Source organism: Temnothorax nylanderi, unplaced genomic scaffold, assembly GCF_030848795.1.
Source record: "Temnothorax nylanderi isolate EJ_2023f unplaced genomic scaffold, tnyl_v1.0 TNYL_tig0104_pilon, whole genome shotgun sequence".
Taxonomy (NCBI): Eukaryota; Metazoa; Arthropoda; class Insecta; order Hymenoptera; family Formicidae; genus Temnothorax; species Temnothorax nylanderi.
In genome coordinates this window covers 445,134-466,301 of record NW_027249166.1, presented here as the reverse complement: position 1 = coordinate 466,301, position 21,168 = coordinate 445,134, and the positions used below count along the sequence as shown (strand labels likewise).

At 39.0% G+C, this 21,168-nt stretch overlaps 1 protein-coding gene across 5 annotated transcripts in view; it reads left to right on the top strand.

Annotated features, from left to right (window-relative positions):
- Window positions 1–21,168, top strand: part of LOC139775735 (uncharacterized) — a 163,730-nt gene that overhangs the window by 132,492 nt on the left and 10,070 nt on the right. For all 5 annotated transcript variants that reach the window (XM_071711982.1, XM_071711981.1, XM_071711983.1 and 2 more), the window contains one exon: window positions 3,807–4,119. In XM_071711982.1, the coding sequence (XP_071568083.1) occupies window positions 3,807–4,119 (313 nt within the window). The remainder of the gene's footprint in view (window positions 1–3,806; window positions 4,120–21,168) is intronic.

Here is a 21,168-nt window from a genome sequence, read left to right as displayed (position 1 = left end):
GAATACGGCGGCAATAAAAGGCGACGCTCGGTAAAGCCGAGGTGGCGAGGTGGAGGTTTAACCCCTGGTAAATATGCGCCGCGTTCTATTTTCCTTTAAATTCCGTGCGGATTTCGCGTCCCGCCGCGCGAAATCCCCCGCGCCGGTAAAACTGTCGAAACTTAAGCGCAATATCACCGCGACCGTTTGACTTACGATTGCGACTCTATTGCGGCAGCCGGGGCTTATCCGGCGCGATTACCGGGTCGCGGTGAAACGCTCCGTTTCCGCGCCCGCGTTGCGGAAAATCTCATCGCGTCGCGCCGCGACACGTCGCGCGATTCCGACACACGATTCGCGGATAAGTCGGAAAGTAAATATAAACGAACGCCGATCGTAATAGATAATTGAATAAATGATGCTCGTTAATAAAACTATCACTTCGCGCATTATTGCGCTACAATGTATGAACTCATTAATTATTAATGTACGCGAAATATTTATCGAGTAATTATATTAATAAAATCAATGCATCCAGCACGCTCAATTTAACCAATAAATTCTACGTACATACACAAATTTTACGCCTTTTAAATGCAATAATGCAAAATTATGTATGTAAAAATATATTATTATGCCACGCATAATAAGCTTCATTATTTGATATGAGTAGGGTCTGTACTTTGATTTGAATATAGATCCGAAATCTTAACTCGCGTATTCAGCGAATTCGAAGAGATGCAGTTTGGTTGGAGAATTTCACTAGCTAGTTTGTGTAGCACGCGTTTCTCTACAGCGATAAGACTGTATCACTAATTTAAAGCAAAAAGAACACGTGTTTTTATTTATTTTTATGAATCGCTTTCCTTCCCGACGCGATGTATTAAAGAACCGATCGCATTTTTCGTAATTAAAGCGACGTGGAAAATTAAACGCGGGCCGACGCAATAATACTCGCAAGCCCCGAGACGTTCTACACCGCGAATGATGGTGAAACACGCCATTTGTTCTTTCGCACTGAAATACCCCGAAGCTCTCACGACGAAGGGTCGAAAAATTGCCGGGCCGATCACGCGCTCTTTTTAACAGATTAACCGTCTGGTTGTTTGCACGGCTCCACCGTTTTCTGATAACCGAGATACGCATCACGCTGCTTTACATTCTCGAGATTCAACACCACGCGTTATTTCTACGTAAAATCACGGAGACTTATTAGGAATTTTTCAAAGTTTTTCAAACAATTTCTATAATATATTAATCTTATTAAAGAACTTATTTCTTTATTAATTTATTTATATTAATAACTATCTCTTTCCCTCTTTCGTCTCAAAAGAAATCAAGAAGCTTACTTTACAATTTAATTATTCAACTCAACACTTAATTAACGCTTATTATTCTTTGCTAACTCCATCTCTAATTCTGAAAAACCTTACTCTGCAAATTAATTATTAACCTGACACTTAACGTTTATTACCCTTTGCTAATCCCGTTTCTAATTCTGAAAAAGCTTACTCTGGAACTAAATTGTTATCTTAACACTTAACATTAATTACTCTTTGCTAATCCCGTTTCTAATCCTGTCTCTAGACGAAGACAAAAAAATAGTTAAACCTCGGTTAATTCTAGCTAATTCTCGTGGCTTTAAAAGGGCACGCAGCTATAAGGCAATCTGAAAAGAACGATCGGTGAATTGTCTTGAGAGAGAAGAGTCTCGAGGATTATTTCCGCGACGGCAAGTAGTTTCAAGTCGAAGCCGCGCAGCGGCCAAGAAATTCCGGTATCCTCGCTCGCGAAATCCGTAGCTTTATTACGCGGGAGCCCCGACGCCGGCGGAATATTCGCCGCGCGCGCGTTCCCCGTTTCTCTCCGCCAGGAGAGAAACGTTTATTTTTGTTAGAAATTCAACACGGGCGCGCGCGTACGTTCTCGCCGCGGAGGGTGCAGTATTTTTGTTCTCTCCCCCCTATATATATACGGGGGAGGAGAGAGAGAAAGAGAGATACTGCATCGAGAGAGCGGTGCGGCGCGGCTCTCGAGCGAATTTACCACGCCCGTGCGATACCGTTAAAGGCAACGCCATTAGACGTACGTACGTACGTATAGCAGCGACGGCAACAGACGTATCGCGAAACGTATGTACGTATCGCGGCGGCAATAGCAGTCGGGCCGTCAGTAAATATGGGCCGAAGTAGATACCATTAAATCCAGACGCGATACTGCGCGCTTGGCCCGGCTGCGGCTGCTGCTGCTACTGTTGCTGCCGTTGGCTCGTACTTCGAATCGTTCGTCTTAAATTGCCCCCATTAAACGCACGTACGCGCACGTAAATCCTCACGGTGTCGGCCGCCGCCGCGATTCGATTATTCGCCCTATAATTCGGCTCGCCGCTCCTGCCTTGTGCGTTACCCTGCTGCCGCCGTGTGTTTGTTCATTATGTTCCGTTGTCGTGACGTTGATCGATATACCGCCGCAAGATTGCACGGAGCGTTTGGGAAAGTGACGTGTGGATACTACCGTGATCACGTAAAGCGTTTCGTTAAATTAATCTTAAATGAAAATTATGGGAGCAAGGTAATTATATCGCAATTTTTTTGTGCGTAAAGTTTATGAGTAATATAACAAAAATGGATACTTTTATAGAGTTATATTGATGGAACGAAACATATACCTCTCTCTCTGATGAAAACGTAAAAGAGCGTGTGAATATAATTCAGAGCAAGCATTTCGATTTTTAAAAAAATTACAAGCCCAGACAATAAGAGAGTTTTTAAAAAATACATTTAAGATTGATATCGTGATGTAATGGTACAGACTGCGTGTGAGCATTTTCCCCTCAATTTCAATAAAGCTGAAATTTAATAAGCAACCTAATTAAGAAACTAATTAGTCTAGCTTAAAATTAAATGGCTCGATAAAATTAATATGAAGATTAATAAATCAAATAAGACTAAACCTCGATTAACCTTAATAAATGGAACTGTTAATCATAATTTCAATTTGACAACATATTTAATTTTGAAAAGTTAGGCTTTCACAATATCTGGGGAAATATAACGACGTGTCGTTACATTTTCTTGAGCCCCTTTAAAAAAGATCAATGTCGATGAAATCTGTTCCAAATTGCCCCGAAAGTTTTGCACGTAAAAAGAAGATACCAAACTTTTTCGTGATTCATTTCGAATCGCATTTCATTCCAAGTTTCGTGTCATTGTTATGAGAATGTTCTTTGTTGTAAGATTGATAGACGATGATGAGAACCGAGACAGAAATTGCCGTTAGATACTTTTACGTCTCTCTTTTACTTAACGGCAAAGTCCTGCCCGCGATCCGATTCGACAGACCTATCATCAATCTTAAATAATTACTGCCTCATCAGCTGATTCGATTAAATCTTTCTCCTCTCTCTCTCTCATCCAATTTGATAAGTTTTCATTTCTATTATCAAAGCAATAAATTATTGTATCAAAATGTACAAGAAAATATTTAATTGAATTATTTAAAAAATTTTTCTTTGTCTCGAAAATTTCTATTCTATCTCGTTCTAAAATTTTATTACACGAAAATGAGGAAACAACGCTGAGTTTGGAAGAAAAATGTTTACAATAATCATACAAAATAATTAAAGATGATTCTAACATATGTAATTCTTTATAATTTATATATGTTATAAATCTTCACTTATATATATTAAATCTTTTATTTATATATATTGAAATTCTCTCATCTTCGATACACTTGTATGCTCTCTAAAGGAGCAGAAAATTTCCCTTGTATTCTCGTCCGCGATACAATCCGACTGATCGATAGCGTTGCGGTTTGTGTTTCAGGGAGCCGAACTGCAAGCTGAGATCTCTGAACGTATCCAAATGTCTTCTCGGCGGCTTGGATGCCGGCTGTTTAGGCGAGACCATAAGGAAGGCCCGCAATTTGGATGCGTTGAGAGCCGCTGGAGCGTCGAGGCCGGCCGATGTGATGCCCCTGGTGCTGGCCCTGACGGAAGCGCCCTGTCTCCAGCTGCTGGATCTGTCTAGTCCCCGACTGGCTCTGGACGATCATCCTTCGAGGCTGTTGTGCCACGCTCTGGCCAGGAACACGACCCTTAAGCTGCTCAGTCTGGAGGGATGGACTTTCCGGATAGAGGTAAGTGAGACATCCCGTTGTTATTCACGTGCGGCTTGTTAGTTACGCTTTAATGTGTTTTATTTGCCATCTTAATGGAAAGGATGTGTAATAATAAGTAAACAAAAAAAGAGTAAAAGAAGAATTTAAACCCTTATAAAGCGGCAAAGGGCTTAAATCTTTCGTTGTTCGAAGCTTTCTTCTTGAATCTTCAAACGGTATAGCTTCGTGAAATCATCGACTCAAGATATATCGATGAAGTTCAAAATATATGATAAAATTTAATAATCATATTCGTCATATTAAAAAAAAAATGTTGATAGAATTTAAAAATTGGACAAGCTCTTTCAAGATTGTTTGTCGTAATGAGCAGGAGAATCCATTCGTTAACAATTAAACTTCCTGCGCTTTACAAAGGGAAATTTCAACGTAAGTTTCGTTATTACATGCCGTGAATAAACGTCACGTACAGAGTAGGCGACGAAACGTCTAGCTCACGTCGCAACGTCATCTATTTTCGTATATTTTCGCGTGCGAGGAAGAGCAGAGCTCGCGAAGGCGAGATAAGGATAAATTAGAAGGAGCGGAAATTATTTGCTCTTCCGTGCGGGCGTGCAATACGGAAAAGTGCCAGACGGTAATGTTCCGCCACACCTCCGCAACCGCAGAAACTCACAATAGCACGACCGAAAATGGAGGAGGAACCGAACGTCCAACTAAAAGTCTCGATAACAATACCTGAAAATTTCCCGTTCGTGCTATTGTGAAGACTCTCGTCCCCATCAGGACCATACGTAATGCAAAAATCGCTAACTGAACATTAATCTTTCCTTAAAAAAATCGACGACACGTGAGATAGAGGAATATTCAAATAAAAATATATTCAAGAATTAGTTAATTCAACTAATGTTTAGTTAAACTGTTAAACCAACTAATGTTTAGTTGAACGTATTGGACTAAATATTTTAGTTGGATGAAACACATTTTGCGTTTTTCAACAAATTTTTTTTTCTCAGTGCAGTCATTTCGCCGCGCGATGCAAAATTGCATTTTAAATTATTTACTTTGCGTCGCATGTCAATATCATTCGGCCCATATCGAGTGTCCTTCGTTCTACTAACAAGTGGTGATACTCTCGAACTATATTACCCGATAATCGTAAACGATGAAAACGATGATGAGGAGATCGCGCGACATTTCGACCCAACTGGTGCATTCGGCGTCGCAATCTTCGCGTTCGATAAACGCCTCTTATTATACGAACTACATACGCTTGCACTCTCGGCCCCATGGTAGTAACGATAATAATTAATGTTTACCGAGACCGAGAGAAGCGACCTGATCCTGGTAAATATTAATAATTATTAAATAACGTTAGATTAACGTGAACGATGTCGTAACAACGTAGCGCTCAACCGTTTCGCCGCAAAATTTCCGCAACCGTGACACGCCCCATGCTCTCACTTGATACGCAATATCCTATAGCCTTCACGTAAATGGGAAATAATCTCAAAGCGTCGCTCTTTGATTTCGATAAGCTTAGCGATCGTAGTAAGACGCGAATTATTTTATGCTAGGATTTTTAGATAAGCTTTCCTTGTTTTTTAAATCTTGTTTTTGTTTATGTGAATTCATTCAATTCTTTTTTTATTATTATTTATTATTTGGCTACTCATACGTTTTGCCTAATAATATTTGACTGGATTAACTGAGTTCCGATCGATAAGACTGACTTAAGGGAAAATTTTTTTATTATTTTTTAAGTAGATTACACATCTGATTTTAATTTTTATGATATCTAAAGATATTTTAAATATATGTAAATTTCTACAAAACATTCTTGTAATAGACGACAAAAATGTGAGAGAATATATATATACATGCAGATAATATAAACTATAATATAATTATAAAAAAAGATCTTTTAAACGTTTTAGCAGCAATCATGTAGTGCTTCATAGTATTTATATTATATATAATTGAACAAATAAATTAAGACTGCCTTTTAATTTACGAATAATATCGACAAAATATATAAGTCATTTAATTTATCGGGCTTTGTTAAAGGCGCTTTTGGTCAGAGGTATGCCTGAACTTTGTAAAAGACGAGTTTATTTCCGTTATATAGTCGCGTCCAAATAACTATCTCGCGTAATCTATAAAGGGATGCAGGAGGAATCGCTCTCATCGGGAAACTGCAATATCGTTTCGATACGAAGTTCTCTAGTTAGATTCACGAGTCAATATTGTTTCCATTTCGTTAAGCTTTGAGACGTCGGCAAAAGTCGGGTTGAAGAGAGAAGCGTAAGAAAGAGAGATAGATGGGTAGATAGGTAGTTAGCTAGACAGATAGAGGGAGAGAGAGAGAGAGAGAGAGAGAGAGAGACAGAGAGGGAGAGAGAGAGAGAGCACGCTTCAGAATTTACAGGGAGAGGTCGGTTCCACGGTATGCGTTTGGAATCTGCAAGACTGCACCCTCGGGGTGTATCCTCGGGCTTTCGAAGAAGTTATCGAACGCTTCGAGAGATCGACGAAAGAAATCAACGAGGGCGGCCTTTGGTCTGCCAACGGTAACTTCGTATTCCCGTAGCAAAAGGGAATCGACTGGAACTCCGCGGTTTTCCATCGAGTGTCCGATCTGTCTGCTCTTTCGAACCCGGAAATTGCCGGGTAAAACATTTCTGTAGCTTTTAACCTGGTAAAACTAACTTTTTTGACCGACACTGTCGCGAGATCAAAGTAGCGTAGCCTGTCATAACCGCGAAATCCGCGAAGAACTTCTCGAGATACGTTTTTGACGTTTCTCGCGTATGTACTGAGAAATTTTTAACTGTGACTTACAAGCTGCATTTTACGATTAACAAATATTAATTTAATATTTTATAACTTTAATACACAATATATATCACTTCTGAAAAAAAAACTATAATATTGAAGTTATGAAATGAGATAAGATAAACGCAAGTTAGAATCCTCCTTCAAGTAAAATTTTTCTCTACATTTTTCCTCTTACATTTTAAATTAAGATTATATTCAAGACTGTAAGATAATTGGCTGAGACAAAGAATAATCGATAAAAATATACTTCCCCTTAATAGTAATCTAATAGAAGAACTTGCTGCCTAAATAATTCAAGGGGAAACATATTTCTTCCGCGCGAAGGATTAAACTTGAAGAACTTACTAACAACATTTATTGCGCGGGACAGCGCATATTTATCGCCATTTATTTACCCGGCGAATATTGTTTACAAGCCGCGAGAGTTCCCGCCGAGCGCCTGGCCGCAATTAAAGACTTTCAAAGTACATGCTAACGAGCGCGGTCGCTTCCGTCCGTCCTGCGGCGTAACAACCTCGTGCGTTTAATCGCTCGACGTTTAATCACATTCATAAACGACGAAATTTTGAAGCGTGCTGCACTCCGTACCCCGTAGAGCGGCTGAGGATCCTGAAAATGCCAGGAGAACCCGTTTTCAATTTTAACTTAAGATATATATTTCGCTGCATACGCCGAACGCGCGATTTATGAAACAAATTCCCGTTACAATCTTCTTTATCGCGGTATTAAATATCGGAAGAGAAAAGGTCGACGACCAATAACGAATAAAGTGTCCAAAGATTGTCTAATAGTCAACTAAGAACAATATATTCTAATTCTCATATTATATTTATATTTATATTGCTGACTAATTGTAAGTACTAATTGAAACGTACAGTGCTTTTTATCTTAATTTGGTAAATTTTGCGTTTTATTTTTAATCGATACCTCATTGTATGCTCGTTATCGACCTTTTCTCTTAAATTTTACATCAAGAGTTCGAGTCTTTCCTACATCGGATGTTAATTATCTTTTATCATGAAGTTCTATTAACATAATGAAATTCCTTAAAATATCACGCAAACGTCAAAAGCATTGAATTTCTCCAAATCTGGACTATAATTTTAATTAGAAGGAAGTAATCAATTTATTAAAGAGATTATTGTCGTGGTTATTTTCCTCTCATTTACGGCGACAATATCACGGCTTTCAAATTTGAATACGAGCCACTTTGCGCCCCATATTATACACGAGATAGCCTTTTTAGTCTGCTATTTCGCCCTTCTGTCCGTCCCTTCACCGGAATTGCTGGCGACGAGCCATTATCTCGTCAAGATACGAGTTTTGCGCGCGACAGAGACGATCTTGCTTGTAAATGGCTTGAAATTAGGGACCAAAGGAACGGAATAAGAACGAAGAAGGACGAAAGAAGAGGGACGCAGCCGCGAATAATCCCAACAGTCGCATACCCTGCGAATGGATAATTAATTATCGGCGATTCCGTTTCGCGCTAAGAGAAGCGTGGAATAAGGGTGGTGGCGGTGGGGGCGCGCGCGCGCGCGCGCGAGGGGTGGCCTGCGGGATGACTCGAGTATTGTTTGGACGCTCACTAATTACGGAACAGTCAGCCCGGGAACTCGACCCGCCGGGCGGAAGCGAGGTGGTACTGGAGATACCTTCAATTTATTTTGTTCTTACGCGGCCCGGACCCCATTGTCTTGGCTCGTTTATTAACGGCGACGCCACCTTCGCGGTCTGTTCGCGAGGCGGTGGATCTTTAAGAGCGTGTTTTTTTTACAGCGGGACACGGAACTTGAAAAGGCATTCGTGCGCCCATTTCTGCAGGACCGTACAGTTTCAGACAGATGTATAGTTTATAAGCCTCATTTCCTCCCTGTGCCTTTCGTGAATTTTAATTTGAATCTTGATGTGACATCCTTTTTATACTATTTCAAGATTTTAAGTTTGATATATTTTATTTATTGATCTGACATCTTAATTTCTGATCTATTACTTTTGGTAACCGAAATGTCCCTTCGGAAATAACTGTACTTTATAATAGCGAGAAAGAACTGTAGCTCATATCGACAGTATTATATGCAGGATTTATTCTGAAGCTCTCCTTCGAGGGGAGACGCGAGATATGGGCACCCCGCGCCTGCTACGCGAAGAGATTATTTAAATCCGAGCGTAAGACGCAATTCTCCCGCGGGATTCTTTCGAGCCTTCCTGGAAATCTTCGTGATAGTTTATTATTCCGTCGATGGGCGTGATTTTTTCCTTTATCCCACAACGATGAGATCATCGAAAATAATCTAATCTTCTATTGACACATGATTTTCGCAAGTTAATCATGGCTTTGCGCCTCTTTGAGACGGACATAGCATGCTTTAGAACTTTTCACTTGTATTTTGATAAAGAATTTTTATGTGTCTACTCTTTTCAATTAAACTTTTAAGGTAATTAATAGTTAGCAAGAGATTCTCTGAACTAGTCGTGTTTGAATCAAATATCAAAGTCGTTCTTTATCGTTTACGAAATTTGGATGAACTTCATCTTTTCGGAATGTTAATTAGAGATTTAATTAAAATGAATATTTAACATTGATACAAAAAATTTAAAATCTCTTTGTTTATCGAGAACATTACATGCGCCGAGATTAAAGTTGCGACGTACAATACTATATGCCAGCTATTCAAATGCAGCGTTGCGTGCAACTTCCCGTCCTAATTTATCGGTCGCATTATTCGTTGCAGCTCGCGTTCGCGACCTAATTATTATTACGCGCGACTGTTTTATGCGCAGCGCGAGATAAAGCCGGATTTTAATAAGCGACGGCTCTTCGCACTTCATAATTACGCCCGGTTCTTACTCCGCCGGATCATCGCCGCCCCCCTCCCACCCCCCTCCCCCCGGGATTAGTTATTCAAGTGCGCGCCATTTCATTTTCTGTCGTAAACGTATTGCTCGCATTGTACATATAGCTCTTCATTAGTTTGCTACTTTGTTCGCGCCGACCCGATTTCTGCCCCCGTTCCTTACCAGATGGAGCGAAAACTTTAACAAGAAAACGTGTCGCGCGCTCTTCTTGCGCATTTTCTTTTTCTCCTCCGCTGCGACTGACCGTTACGTTTAATTTAAAACTTGGAAAAACCGACGGAGCGAAACTTAAAATTACATTGTGATGAAAAGAAGATACGGAATTAATAGCTACGGCAAAAATATCGGGACTTTTACATGCGTAATCTTTTTTTCGCTACACGAAGAGATAATTCAATAACACACGTTGCAACGGAAGATAAAGTCTTACGTTATTAGGCAGTAAAATAAATATCATTAAATTTAGGATTAATATGTACGATCTCTCCATGTTGTGAATAATTCTTGCAATAACATGGCGAGTCACTGCACAATGTACTCCAGCAAAAGAGCTCTGTATCTCTTATATTCTTCAATACGTAGACACATTCTTCTCCCTGTATCTCTTACAGGATGCTTTTAGACTTCTTCAAACTTTAACGCGCGGGTCTTTCCAGTTCTTTTCGAGTTGTTAAGATTTACAACGCTCTCGCGCAACGAGAGCTTAACAAGAAGCTCGACTTCTTATACTCGCTTCATAATAATTCATACAACAGTTTACCGTCTAATGACACGTCGTGATGCGAAATTATCAATGAAAAAGAAGACAAATATTAAAAGAGAGAACGGAGAAAACGAGACGATAAATCCCGAGGAGGAGAAGAAAAGTATAGCGTCGTTGCTTTGCGCAAATGTAAGTCTTACCCGTGGTCGCAGGTCGATCGAACGTAGGTACATATTCTGCTTTGGCGAATGTTCTTATTTTACACGCGCGTAAAAATTGCGAGGCGCGAAAAAACAAGAAGAGGAGAGCAGCTGACGCGTGATTATCGTAAACCGGAATCGATTCGCCTTTATCTAGCTCCGGGTTTTCCATCCGATTTCTAACCGTCCCAGCTTATCTCGCATTTTACACTCTTTTTCTACCTCTCGTCAAATAGGATTTCGCCCTTTTTCCTCGGACTTATTTGCAGGTTTACTCCGGTTTATTCCGGTTTACTCCCTTTTTATTGCTACTCCGAGATCGCGAGATCGCGGATAGAAAACGATCGATGATCGAGTCGATGAGAGAATAGCGCGAAAATAAATATTTGAGCCTTTAATATTCTAAAAATTTAATTCAATAATAATTTACTGTGCATGTATAATAGTATGAGATTTACACGAAGTCTAAAAGAAAGAAAGAAAAATTGTATATGCAAGTACACACTTGTAGTGTCAAATTATACTCAATTTGCATCATTTTTAACAATTCCTGTAGGTCGCCGCTGCTCCAACTCAATATATCGTTAATTTAACTAAAACAGTGTTAATTTAACTAAACCAATGGAGTCAAAATAATACTGTTTTGTGTTGAAATAATGAATTTCGACACATATTGTAGTTAAAAATACTAAAATGTTATTTCACTCGAGGTACTGGTTCCATTCTCTAATATTTAACAGTGTACGCAAATAGTGAAATGCCAGCATGGCTGCCACATTACAAAGCTTAATTGAAAGAAAGATAAAAAAATATGCGTTAAAAATTTGTATCTGATGATATCTAAAATACATAAAAATGTTCAAATATAAATCTATAAGTAAGAACATACATTTAAATATAAAAAATATAAATCGTTACATAATTACGGCGATAATAAGGCACATGCATATTTATATTGAAAGCTCCGGGAAAGTAAAATTTAATTTTGCCAATTTATGCGAACTCATAAAATGAGTTTTTGATGTTGAACCTTTTAATTACCACCAGTTAACTGCTCTTTATTGTTAGCAAATGGTTTTTTAATTTGATTCAATACATTTAACAACTGTACCTTTTTGTGTGCGCTTCAGTTACAATTTTTTTCTCGTTTTCCCCCTCTTCCTCAAAATCTACATTTTCAATAAAATTTCTCTCGACTCGACATTACTTTGTCGTCACGTACATTAATTAACATGTTAATTATTGCATAATTGAATCCTGAAATGCAGGTAATGGAAGGGCTGCTGGAAGCCGAATTAAAGCGCCGCGGCCGTATCGATGAAAAATATAAATTCTCGGCTGAGATAAAAGCGCGGAAGCGACGAGGTCGAAATGGATACGGATGTGAAAACATTCGACGAGATGACATTCGGGCGATATGGTAAAACGTGACGATGAATGGAGTGTCGAAACGGCAAATGGGATTCAGCAATATCGAAACGACGAGCAGCGTATCCATTTCTAAAAACGTCCTCGCTCTCTCGCGTGTAAAACATGTATCTATTATATCTTCTTATTTACTTGACACGCGAGATGGGAGGATATAAGTCGACTTCGGAACCGATACAGTTTTCTCGCAAACCGCAAGCACTGAATCACATTTATGAGAGAAATTGATTTTGAAATATAAAGCACGTTCAAAAACATATCCCTGTTAGTCAAATTTTGTATCGAAAAAAGCGAACAGCGTGAAAGAAAAAATTTTTACAGATATAGACGTATCTAAAAATTTCGAAGTTGCTGCGATCATTAACGTGGCAATACTTTGTCGCGATTTTCCAGAAACATTTCCTCTATGAAAACAGTAGGAAACGGAAGAAAACTACCGACGATGACGCTTTCTTTTATCACCGCGCTATTCAGCGTGCAGCGAAGATCAAATCGCAGAAGGAGAATGCGGCATTAGTGGGTTTTTTGTTGTGAAAAGTCCTCCCTATAGATTACGCATCCGACTGCATACTGCGGCGCGGTATAAGTATAATCGATTTCCGATTTTCTGCGCGACTCTCGTACACCACTTCGACTCCGGACTATTCAATTCACGATACAGGATTACGGGGCTGCGAGATGAACCAGTGCCTTTCAATATCTCCGACACGCTTGCAAAATCGAAAAAATTATAGCATATGCGCGTATATATCGTTATTCATCAATCATATAATATTTTATATAGTACAACAGTGTAATATAACAAACAATCCTTAAAAGGAACATTAAGGAAGCTCCAGCCATGATGTTTGACGCGACGACAAATCGTTGCTTCATGCAGCATTTTATCCTTTGAGCCTCGACGATTATCCACATTTATCGATATCGCCACTGTTTATACTTCGAGGTGAAATAAATCGCACGAGATTACGTAAATCTGACGGGTTGGGTGCTCCTAAGTGATTCTTGTCGTAAAAATGCGGAATAAAAAGGTCATAAAGCGCGACAGTAAATACTATACATCGAATTAAACGTACACTATCATTTTCCCATTATCTGAAACCACTTCGACCGACTTATTTAAATATACTGTTGATCCACTTGGTGCTGTTAATTGCATATGTTGCTAAAAACGTTTGTAAATCGGATTTACATGTATAACATGTTTATAAAATGCGGTAGAAATTAATACAGTGATTAAATATGAAAATTACTTTTTTAATTAACAATTCTTACCTGCATTGCGGTTATAACATATCAGTATGGAAAATGCGTCAGAAAAGAAAGAAAAAGGATTTTGAACCTAAAATATTAATTTATTCCACATGAATATGTATATTATTTATGTTACGGAATGCAATTATAATTTTTCTCGATTTTTTTATTATATCAGCTAGAATATGAAGTTTTTATGGTAACTTTTAGTACAATGATTATAACGCATAATGTAGCTATTATTCGAAATGCACGTGAACAGTTTGACATTTTATTATGCATTACAATGTGCGCGAATATTAGCTAATTTACCGGGGGGGGGAAAACAAAATCGCTACTCCAGCACGTAACACGGATTTCCGTTCGCAAGCACCGCATAAATCCGGTAACGAGCAATGCGATTGGAGGGGTGGGGGGCAGGGCAGTAAACGGCGAATAAAGGCCAGGACGTTCGCATCGACTTATTTAAATCCAATGCCGACCCGAAAGAGAATGGCAAGCACCGGGTCGCCGTTATACGGAGAGCCGCCCCCATCTTCGGTCGCTATAAAATACATTTCTGGGACGAGAGACACGGGCTTTTCCCATTCCTCGGGCTCTCCCGGCGTGTCGTCGGTAATATTGCTTGCAATAAATTACGCGGTCCTCTCTCCCAACATCCCCGGCCTCTCTCCCCCTTCTCTTCCTCCTACTCTCCCGTCTCCTTTCTCCGTCGCGGAATCTGCCGCGTCTCGAATATCCTTCGGGGACGATCCCGGACGGGATCCCGGACTCCCGGACGACATATCGCCGAAAATTTTCACATGAGAATGTCGAGTCAGCTGACATATCTGCCCCCTATCCGCCTTCGGACGTTGAGAAATCGCGCGCGCTGGAATTTTAACTCTTAAATTCGTGCGCACGCTCGCTTCCGAATACCTGAGCCTAATTGCATTTTTGTATACGCCGTCATATTTGCAAGGATCCTCTTTTATATCCATCGTATGAGAAATAGAAGAGAAGGGTAATCTTCTTGCCTTGATATAGTGTTCTTTATATATTCTGACATATGAATATTTTGAGGGAGAAAGGAGACCGGGATTTTAAAGAAGTGCATTGCACTGTTCTTTCATAACCATTCTATATAAATTGTAGATATTTTATCAGACTGTATGTGCCTGTATATCTAACACTCATTCCTGGCTTTCTATCTGAACGTTTACCTCGAAAATATCCAAAGCTTGCTCTCCCATAATAACACTTGGTCCACTTCTGTCCACAGTGATTTTTTTTTTCATTATGCTTTAAGTACTCTCACAACACACTCGATGCTCTTTCCGTGCGAAGTTTACTCCCAGAGGAGATATCGCCTTCTGAAATCACCCCCATAAAGAATGGCTATATCTGGCAACCGGACGTTATCTCGGGATTAAAAGTCTTTGTCTCGAATCACTGACCAGTACACCCAGCACTCTATACTTATAACCGCTCACGTTCCGTTTTAAGCGCTCGTTCGCCCTTAACCGCCACGACCCACCCTTAACGCGCGTAAGCCATTCGGGAGGATGGGAACAGAACGCGCGGCGGCGACGGCGGCGGTCCGAGCGCATAATTCGCGGAATATCGCGGATAAATTGTATAACCGGAAAATCTCCCCGGCTGCTCGCTGATACCGCATAAAGGGACGGATTTAATATAACGGGCAAGGGATGCGATTATAAACAATGCGGCCCGTCGAGGCTTTCAGTGACCATCCCCCCATACCGCTCGCCACTTCTATCGCTATTCTATATATGACACAAACGAGCCTGGCTGGCGATTATCATCCCAAAGAAGCCGTCAGGAACAGAGTTATGAACCGGTCTGATCCTGGGCGAAATCGCCAGACTCTTTGAGGAAACAGAGGATATTGAAAACCAAAATGTCCGAGACCACCCAGCAGTAATGTATTTATTTTATCTTTTTTTTGTATTTCTTAACATTTTCTTATCGATATTATAATTCTATTCTATTGCGCATGTGATTATATTTTAGATACGGCATTTTACGTAATATTGTTACACGAGCGAACTTTCTTTGGTAGCAAAATAAGTATTCCTCGTTTCGGAATCGACGATTTGCTAAATGGTTGGAAAAAAAACCATATTGAACTGTCCGCTCACATTGCCCACCCCCTTCCGAAGCGCTAAGAGACCGAACTCGCGAAATATTACGCGAGGGAACGAGATTTAATACATCGTCGCCGTATATTAAGTCGCGGTGGCGTGGACAATGCCGGGGTCGGCGACCCATGAATGCGAGTATCCTGATAAAATTTAAGCGTTGCACCCGCGCAACGTTCTACGCGAGTCTCTCTTTTCCCCGACGCCTTGCCTCCTTCCACACACACGCATACGCAGTTGACACACGGCGTTTGCGTCTGACGCCGGTCTATAGAAAACGCAAACAAAGAAATTGATTATTTTAGCGCGACACGAAGGAGCACGGGAAATACGCAGCCGACGGAACCTCTTCGCCGTAACTTAGCTTTCGCGATAAATTCGTAGCCGAGGCTTTTCTCATGGAAAATGAAACGCGACGTCTGGCTGTAATTTAACGTAGAAAACTAAAGGTATTTCAGAAGGCAGGCTTGGAGAAGTGCGTAGCGCAAAATCCTCTTCTTTAATTAGCTTCTTGTTTTTAATAAACGTAGGAAATTACTGCAATATTCAAAAATGAAAGTTTTTATTAGAAAGAAATCAGTTCTGATTTGGCGATATGATTATAATAATGTGCTGCGGTTGTATTACTTTGTAATTTGTATATGATATAAAATAGTAAAATAAATACAATAATATTTTAAAAAGCTAGAGTGAAAGATGAAATGTTTATAGATATCTGAAAATAATTTCTTTTAATATTTTCGCGCATATATCATTATTATAGCCTTAAAAGGATGATAATTAAAATAATTGAATGTTAAATGAATGAATAAAAAGACAGCAGCTAAATAATCGAAATTATGCTAAGTATTATTTGACAAAATAATAATCGAGTTTTTTACCGTACGCTGAAATGGAAAAAACAAATATATTCCTCCGTCAGTGACAAATACAAATTTGTTACGCGACGAACGGAGAGGGCTGGGATATTTAACGAATAATACGTCAACGTTACGCGGCTCATTGGAAAAAGAGTCGTGGAATCCCGCGGGATTGTAAAATAATTCATAATTGGAGAAGGGAAAAGAGAGTTATACGACGCCCGCGTGCCACGCTTCGCAATTAGCGGGAATCAATTTGCGTCGGAAACTATTAAACATCGCTTCCTTCCGTCCTAATTTACCGGCATTATATTCGCCACCCTCCCCACTGGCCCCGAAGACACGCCAGGCATTGTGCCGCATAAAATGCCGGCGGCGCGAATAACATAAATTACGGAGTCGACACGTGTCGCCGATAATCAACAAGCCGACAAGTATACACGCGCGGCACATCGTAATTAACGAATGTAATTCTCAGTTTGCAGAAACGATCCGATTTTGCGCGGCCGAATTACGTGAGCGAACGAAACGCCGTTCTCCTCGCTAACCGAGATCAATTCTCTCAATATTTTCAGGCTGCCTTTCGAATATAATGAATATTAAATGTCTTTGATAACGAAGGTTATAAACATCGGAACATTTCATATTTCATAGTAAATTAATTGAAAAATTTTTTATTTCATTACATCAAATCCCTCCTCTCATTTTCAAAATGTTAAATGTTGGTAATATTTCATGAATTTTCTTCATTTATCATTTATACGTGCTTTTAGGAAGCAAAAATGCGCATAATCAAACGCGATTTTATTTTGACATTTTTAATATGCAATGTTATGTGAATTGGAAACTCAATAATTCGACGAATTAAATTAACTCTTCGAGAGAGTTTGGCGAATCGTTTTTGTAAGTTTATACGCGATTATTAATGACACTGCCCAACTTCTCGGTATATTATACGGACGCATCGGATTTGAATAGTTCATTTACGTCGTAAGCCGATCGATGATAAACTCGGTTTTGCCAACAAGCGATGAACTTTATTCGTAATTGGATCGAACGCTGGCGAAGGTTCGTATAGAAGTATAGACTACTAGGTTTTGAGCCCGCGCGTAGCGCTTCGCGCGAGCTCAAAACCTTTTCCTTTTTTTAGTCTAGATCCCTTCTCTAAACCCTCTTTGTTCTTATTTTTTTCTTTGCAGACAATTTTTTTCCACTTTACGTTTTATTTTCCTCTCTTAAATTTATGTATATATAGAGATATATATCTATTTTACCCGCGCATCGCGCGGATGTACTTTCCGCTGACCCGCGCCATTTTTAATTTAGATTTATTTATATTTATTTTTATTTGTATTTTATTATATTTATTTATTATTAATGTTATTACATTTATTTACTATTAATTAAATTTTATTATTTAAAACAAAATGGGCCTCCACCACACATCCTTTTTTTGGATCATCCTTAGCGAGTGGAATATACATATACCTACACACATGCATACAGACATTTTTTAATAAGGTGATTTTTCAACGAAAGATTCGTTTATTTATATCATTACGTTCGACTTGTTATTTATCCGGGGTGGTTTTTCGGTTCGTTCACAACGCCATAGCAAGTGGAATGAAACTTTTGCATTCACGTTTCCATTCGGGAAACGGAAAAGCTTCCAAAGGAGAAAACAGTGAGAGACTTTTCGTATCACGGCGTTGCGAAAAACACTGCAGTTTCACGCTCATTCCACGCTAAATTCCTGTTCTTTTTTTGCTGATACTTGCTGTAATTTGTTTTTTACTTAAAGAGTTTTTATCGTTTGCCGTTACTTTGTTATTCTCGGGTAAGTTAACAAAAACAGTCCTAACCCTAATTGTCAGTTTTTAAAGAATTTATGTAAAAAAATATCTGTTTTATTTTTAAAATTATTTTTATATCATATTTTTTTGGAAAGAAATTATCTTCAGAGCTTAACCGTTTTAAAATATTTTTGGAGAACAAATTTGGATTTTGATTTAAAGACTAATATCGCAACTATATGAATAAAATTAATTAGTGTATTTGAGGGCAAAGTAATATTTTTAAATGTTACAGTTGGATATATGTCAAAAGCGAACAAGTTTTATGACAAAAAGTCTTCTTTATGAAAAATGATGCATAAAATATCTCTCGTACAATGCGAGTTATTTTGCCCATGACACGACATCCTTCTTCTATATATATATATATATATATATATATATATATATATATATATTTTTTTTATGCGTCAAATGAGACAACAAATTCCTTGTGACGTACGTACATTTTATTCATCATTCATCCGGACATTTTCAGGTTACACATTGAACACCATTAATATATTTGAATCCAAACAAAAAGGGTAAAGTATACAAATCCGTTTATAACAATAAATAGGTAATACATATAAATGTTCATATAAATCGTTTATTCCGCCGGGAGGCATATTTTTAAATTTCACGAGCTTTGCATTGGCCATAAATAAATTTTATAACTCCAGTTCAGATTCGAGAATTGAGAGTTTACGGCTGATGGCTAGTAGCTGAAAATTGAGACACAGGAGAGAATTTAAAGTTTAGAGTTGGGAATTGGGGATTGGGAGTTTACGTATACACATGCAAGCTCGCGCAAACGTTATATATTCGATATCGATATTTTGACTCGATTATTAAATCCTGATGATATTATTCCGTGTGTCCCTCTGGTTTTATCATATCGAATCCCGATCCAGATACGTTTCCAACGGCGAACGAGAAACCTCTCGCTGACGAGTCGCGCGCGCGCCCGCCGCGAAATAACGTCAAACACGAGTTCTCGACGATGCAGCTGACGGTTCATGGAGTTTCGTTTCGAACGTTTCTCAAAAAACAGATTCGGGGCACGTATAGACACGCGCGCGTGTCTCATCCGCGTTTGATCTCGACGACGGCACCGAATTCAGCGCGATGTTTATTCATCGCCGTTCTTCCGTATGCCGCGTGGCGAATTCCGCGCTGATGACACCGGGGCCGGGATCGTCTCTCGCGAGCCGAGCCTGGAGAACGCGATCCCCAGGAAGCGACGCTCGTCAACGAGCGCTTCAGCCAGGAAGCGATAAATATCGTCGCTCGTAAATATCACGGTTAGCAAACAATAAATCCCGCGTTACTTCGAAATCTCCATGCATGAGGTGAATCTCGAAGGGCGCTCTGCACTTCGGCTCTCATTTCGCGCATTTGTTTGCATTGTACGTTTAAGGACTGACGTCTGAATATTTTAGAAAATATATAAATCTCTCACAGATTATTTTCAACGATGTGACTGATTGCGTGCGAGCACATATATTTCAACAAATTAAATTTAAAATTTTATTTCTGGTTGAATATTTGAGTACCGTTGTCGAAATATTTATTTAAAACTGAGAACCCTGTCGGAAATTAAATAAATAAATAGATACCTCGATACTCTATCTTGATTCGTAATATGATGTTATTTTTCGATAGACAGGAAAGAAGTTGGAAGATAATCTAATTGGGTCACTGATAACGAGAATCTGTGACCCAAAATGATAAACTTGTATGACTTGTTGTTATAGATCTCTTATCCGGTTTAGAAACTTTATTGAGGAAGACACGATATATATCGCAAAGTATAACATCATCTTGGGGAGACGTACACGTACGCGGAAATTCAGAGTTCCGCGCATATCGCACGATCGAAACTATGGTGGACAAACTATGAAAACATATACAAGGTATTTCCTGGCTCTCGAGATAGCCAAAGTTTCAACGATGTGCCCTGAATTCTGAGTCAAACATTTCAGAGTCACAGAGTATTACGGCGTCATCTAGCATTGCCTTTGCCTTTGTACAGCAATCATAACAAACAGAGTCATTTTAGAAATTATCTTATAAATTATATAATCATAGAAATGTCATGAAACAGATTATAGATATATCACTGTCGTCATGCTACGTGCAATATAATAATGCAATAATCTATCAAAGCGCGGTAAACATCTCGAGAGTCCCTCAGTTTCGGGACCCTCTTTTTTTCCCATTCTCGTTCAGGATACGCCAGTTGGGTCAAGCCAGATAAATGGACTGTCGAGGACATCCTTCCGAGAATGGAATCCACCCTCGATTCTGTTTGCCCAGCGGAACACGGAATAATCGTCGCGCGACCGCGCGGTATACTTGAGCCAAATCGAAAAACGGCGACATTGGTGTTTTTTTATATTAACAAATATATATTTTTAACTTGCGCTTTAATCACGCCCTGCCTCCTCCCCTTCCCCCCAAAAGAAAGAAATCAGCGTGTCAATATTCTATCAATGTTATCAGCCCTAAGTTTTCAGTTGAAGGGATATTTATTTAACTTTTCAGCGCGCTTTTAAATCTTCTTCAATAGAATTAAAAAGTAGTAAATAAAAAGATATGCGGATTTTTTAAATAAAATCGTTGCTAAAAGAATTTTATTAGGAACGCTAGAATTTAAAGGACTTTAAATATTAAAAATTCTTGAGCACATGTCTCGCGAAGCATGTAAATTATTTTTATACAAAACCCATATAGATAGCATTAATTTTATTTTTCAAGTTTGTAATTTGGAATGTAAAGCTTTACATAACAGAATAGAATATATATAATCTCTAACTGACGTTAAGAAATCAGACGAAGCTTTTTTTAATCCTCGAGAAATATTTTTTAATATTTACTATTAAAAAATTTATACACACACATATACATAAATGTTTATTATACAACATTATTATGCGTTATCAATCTCGATTA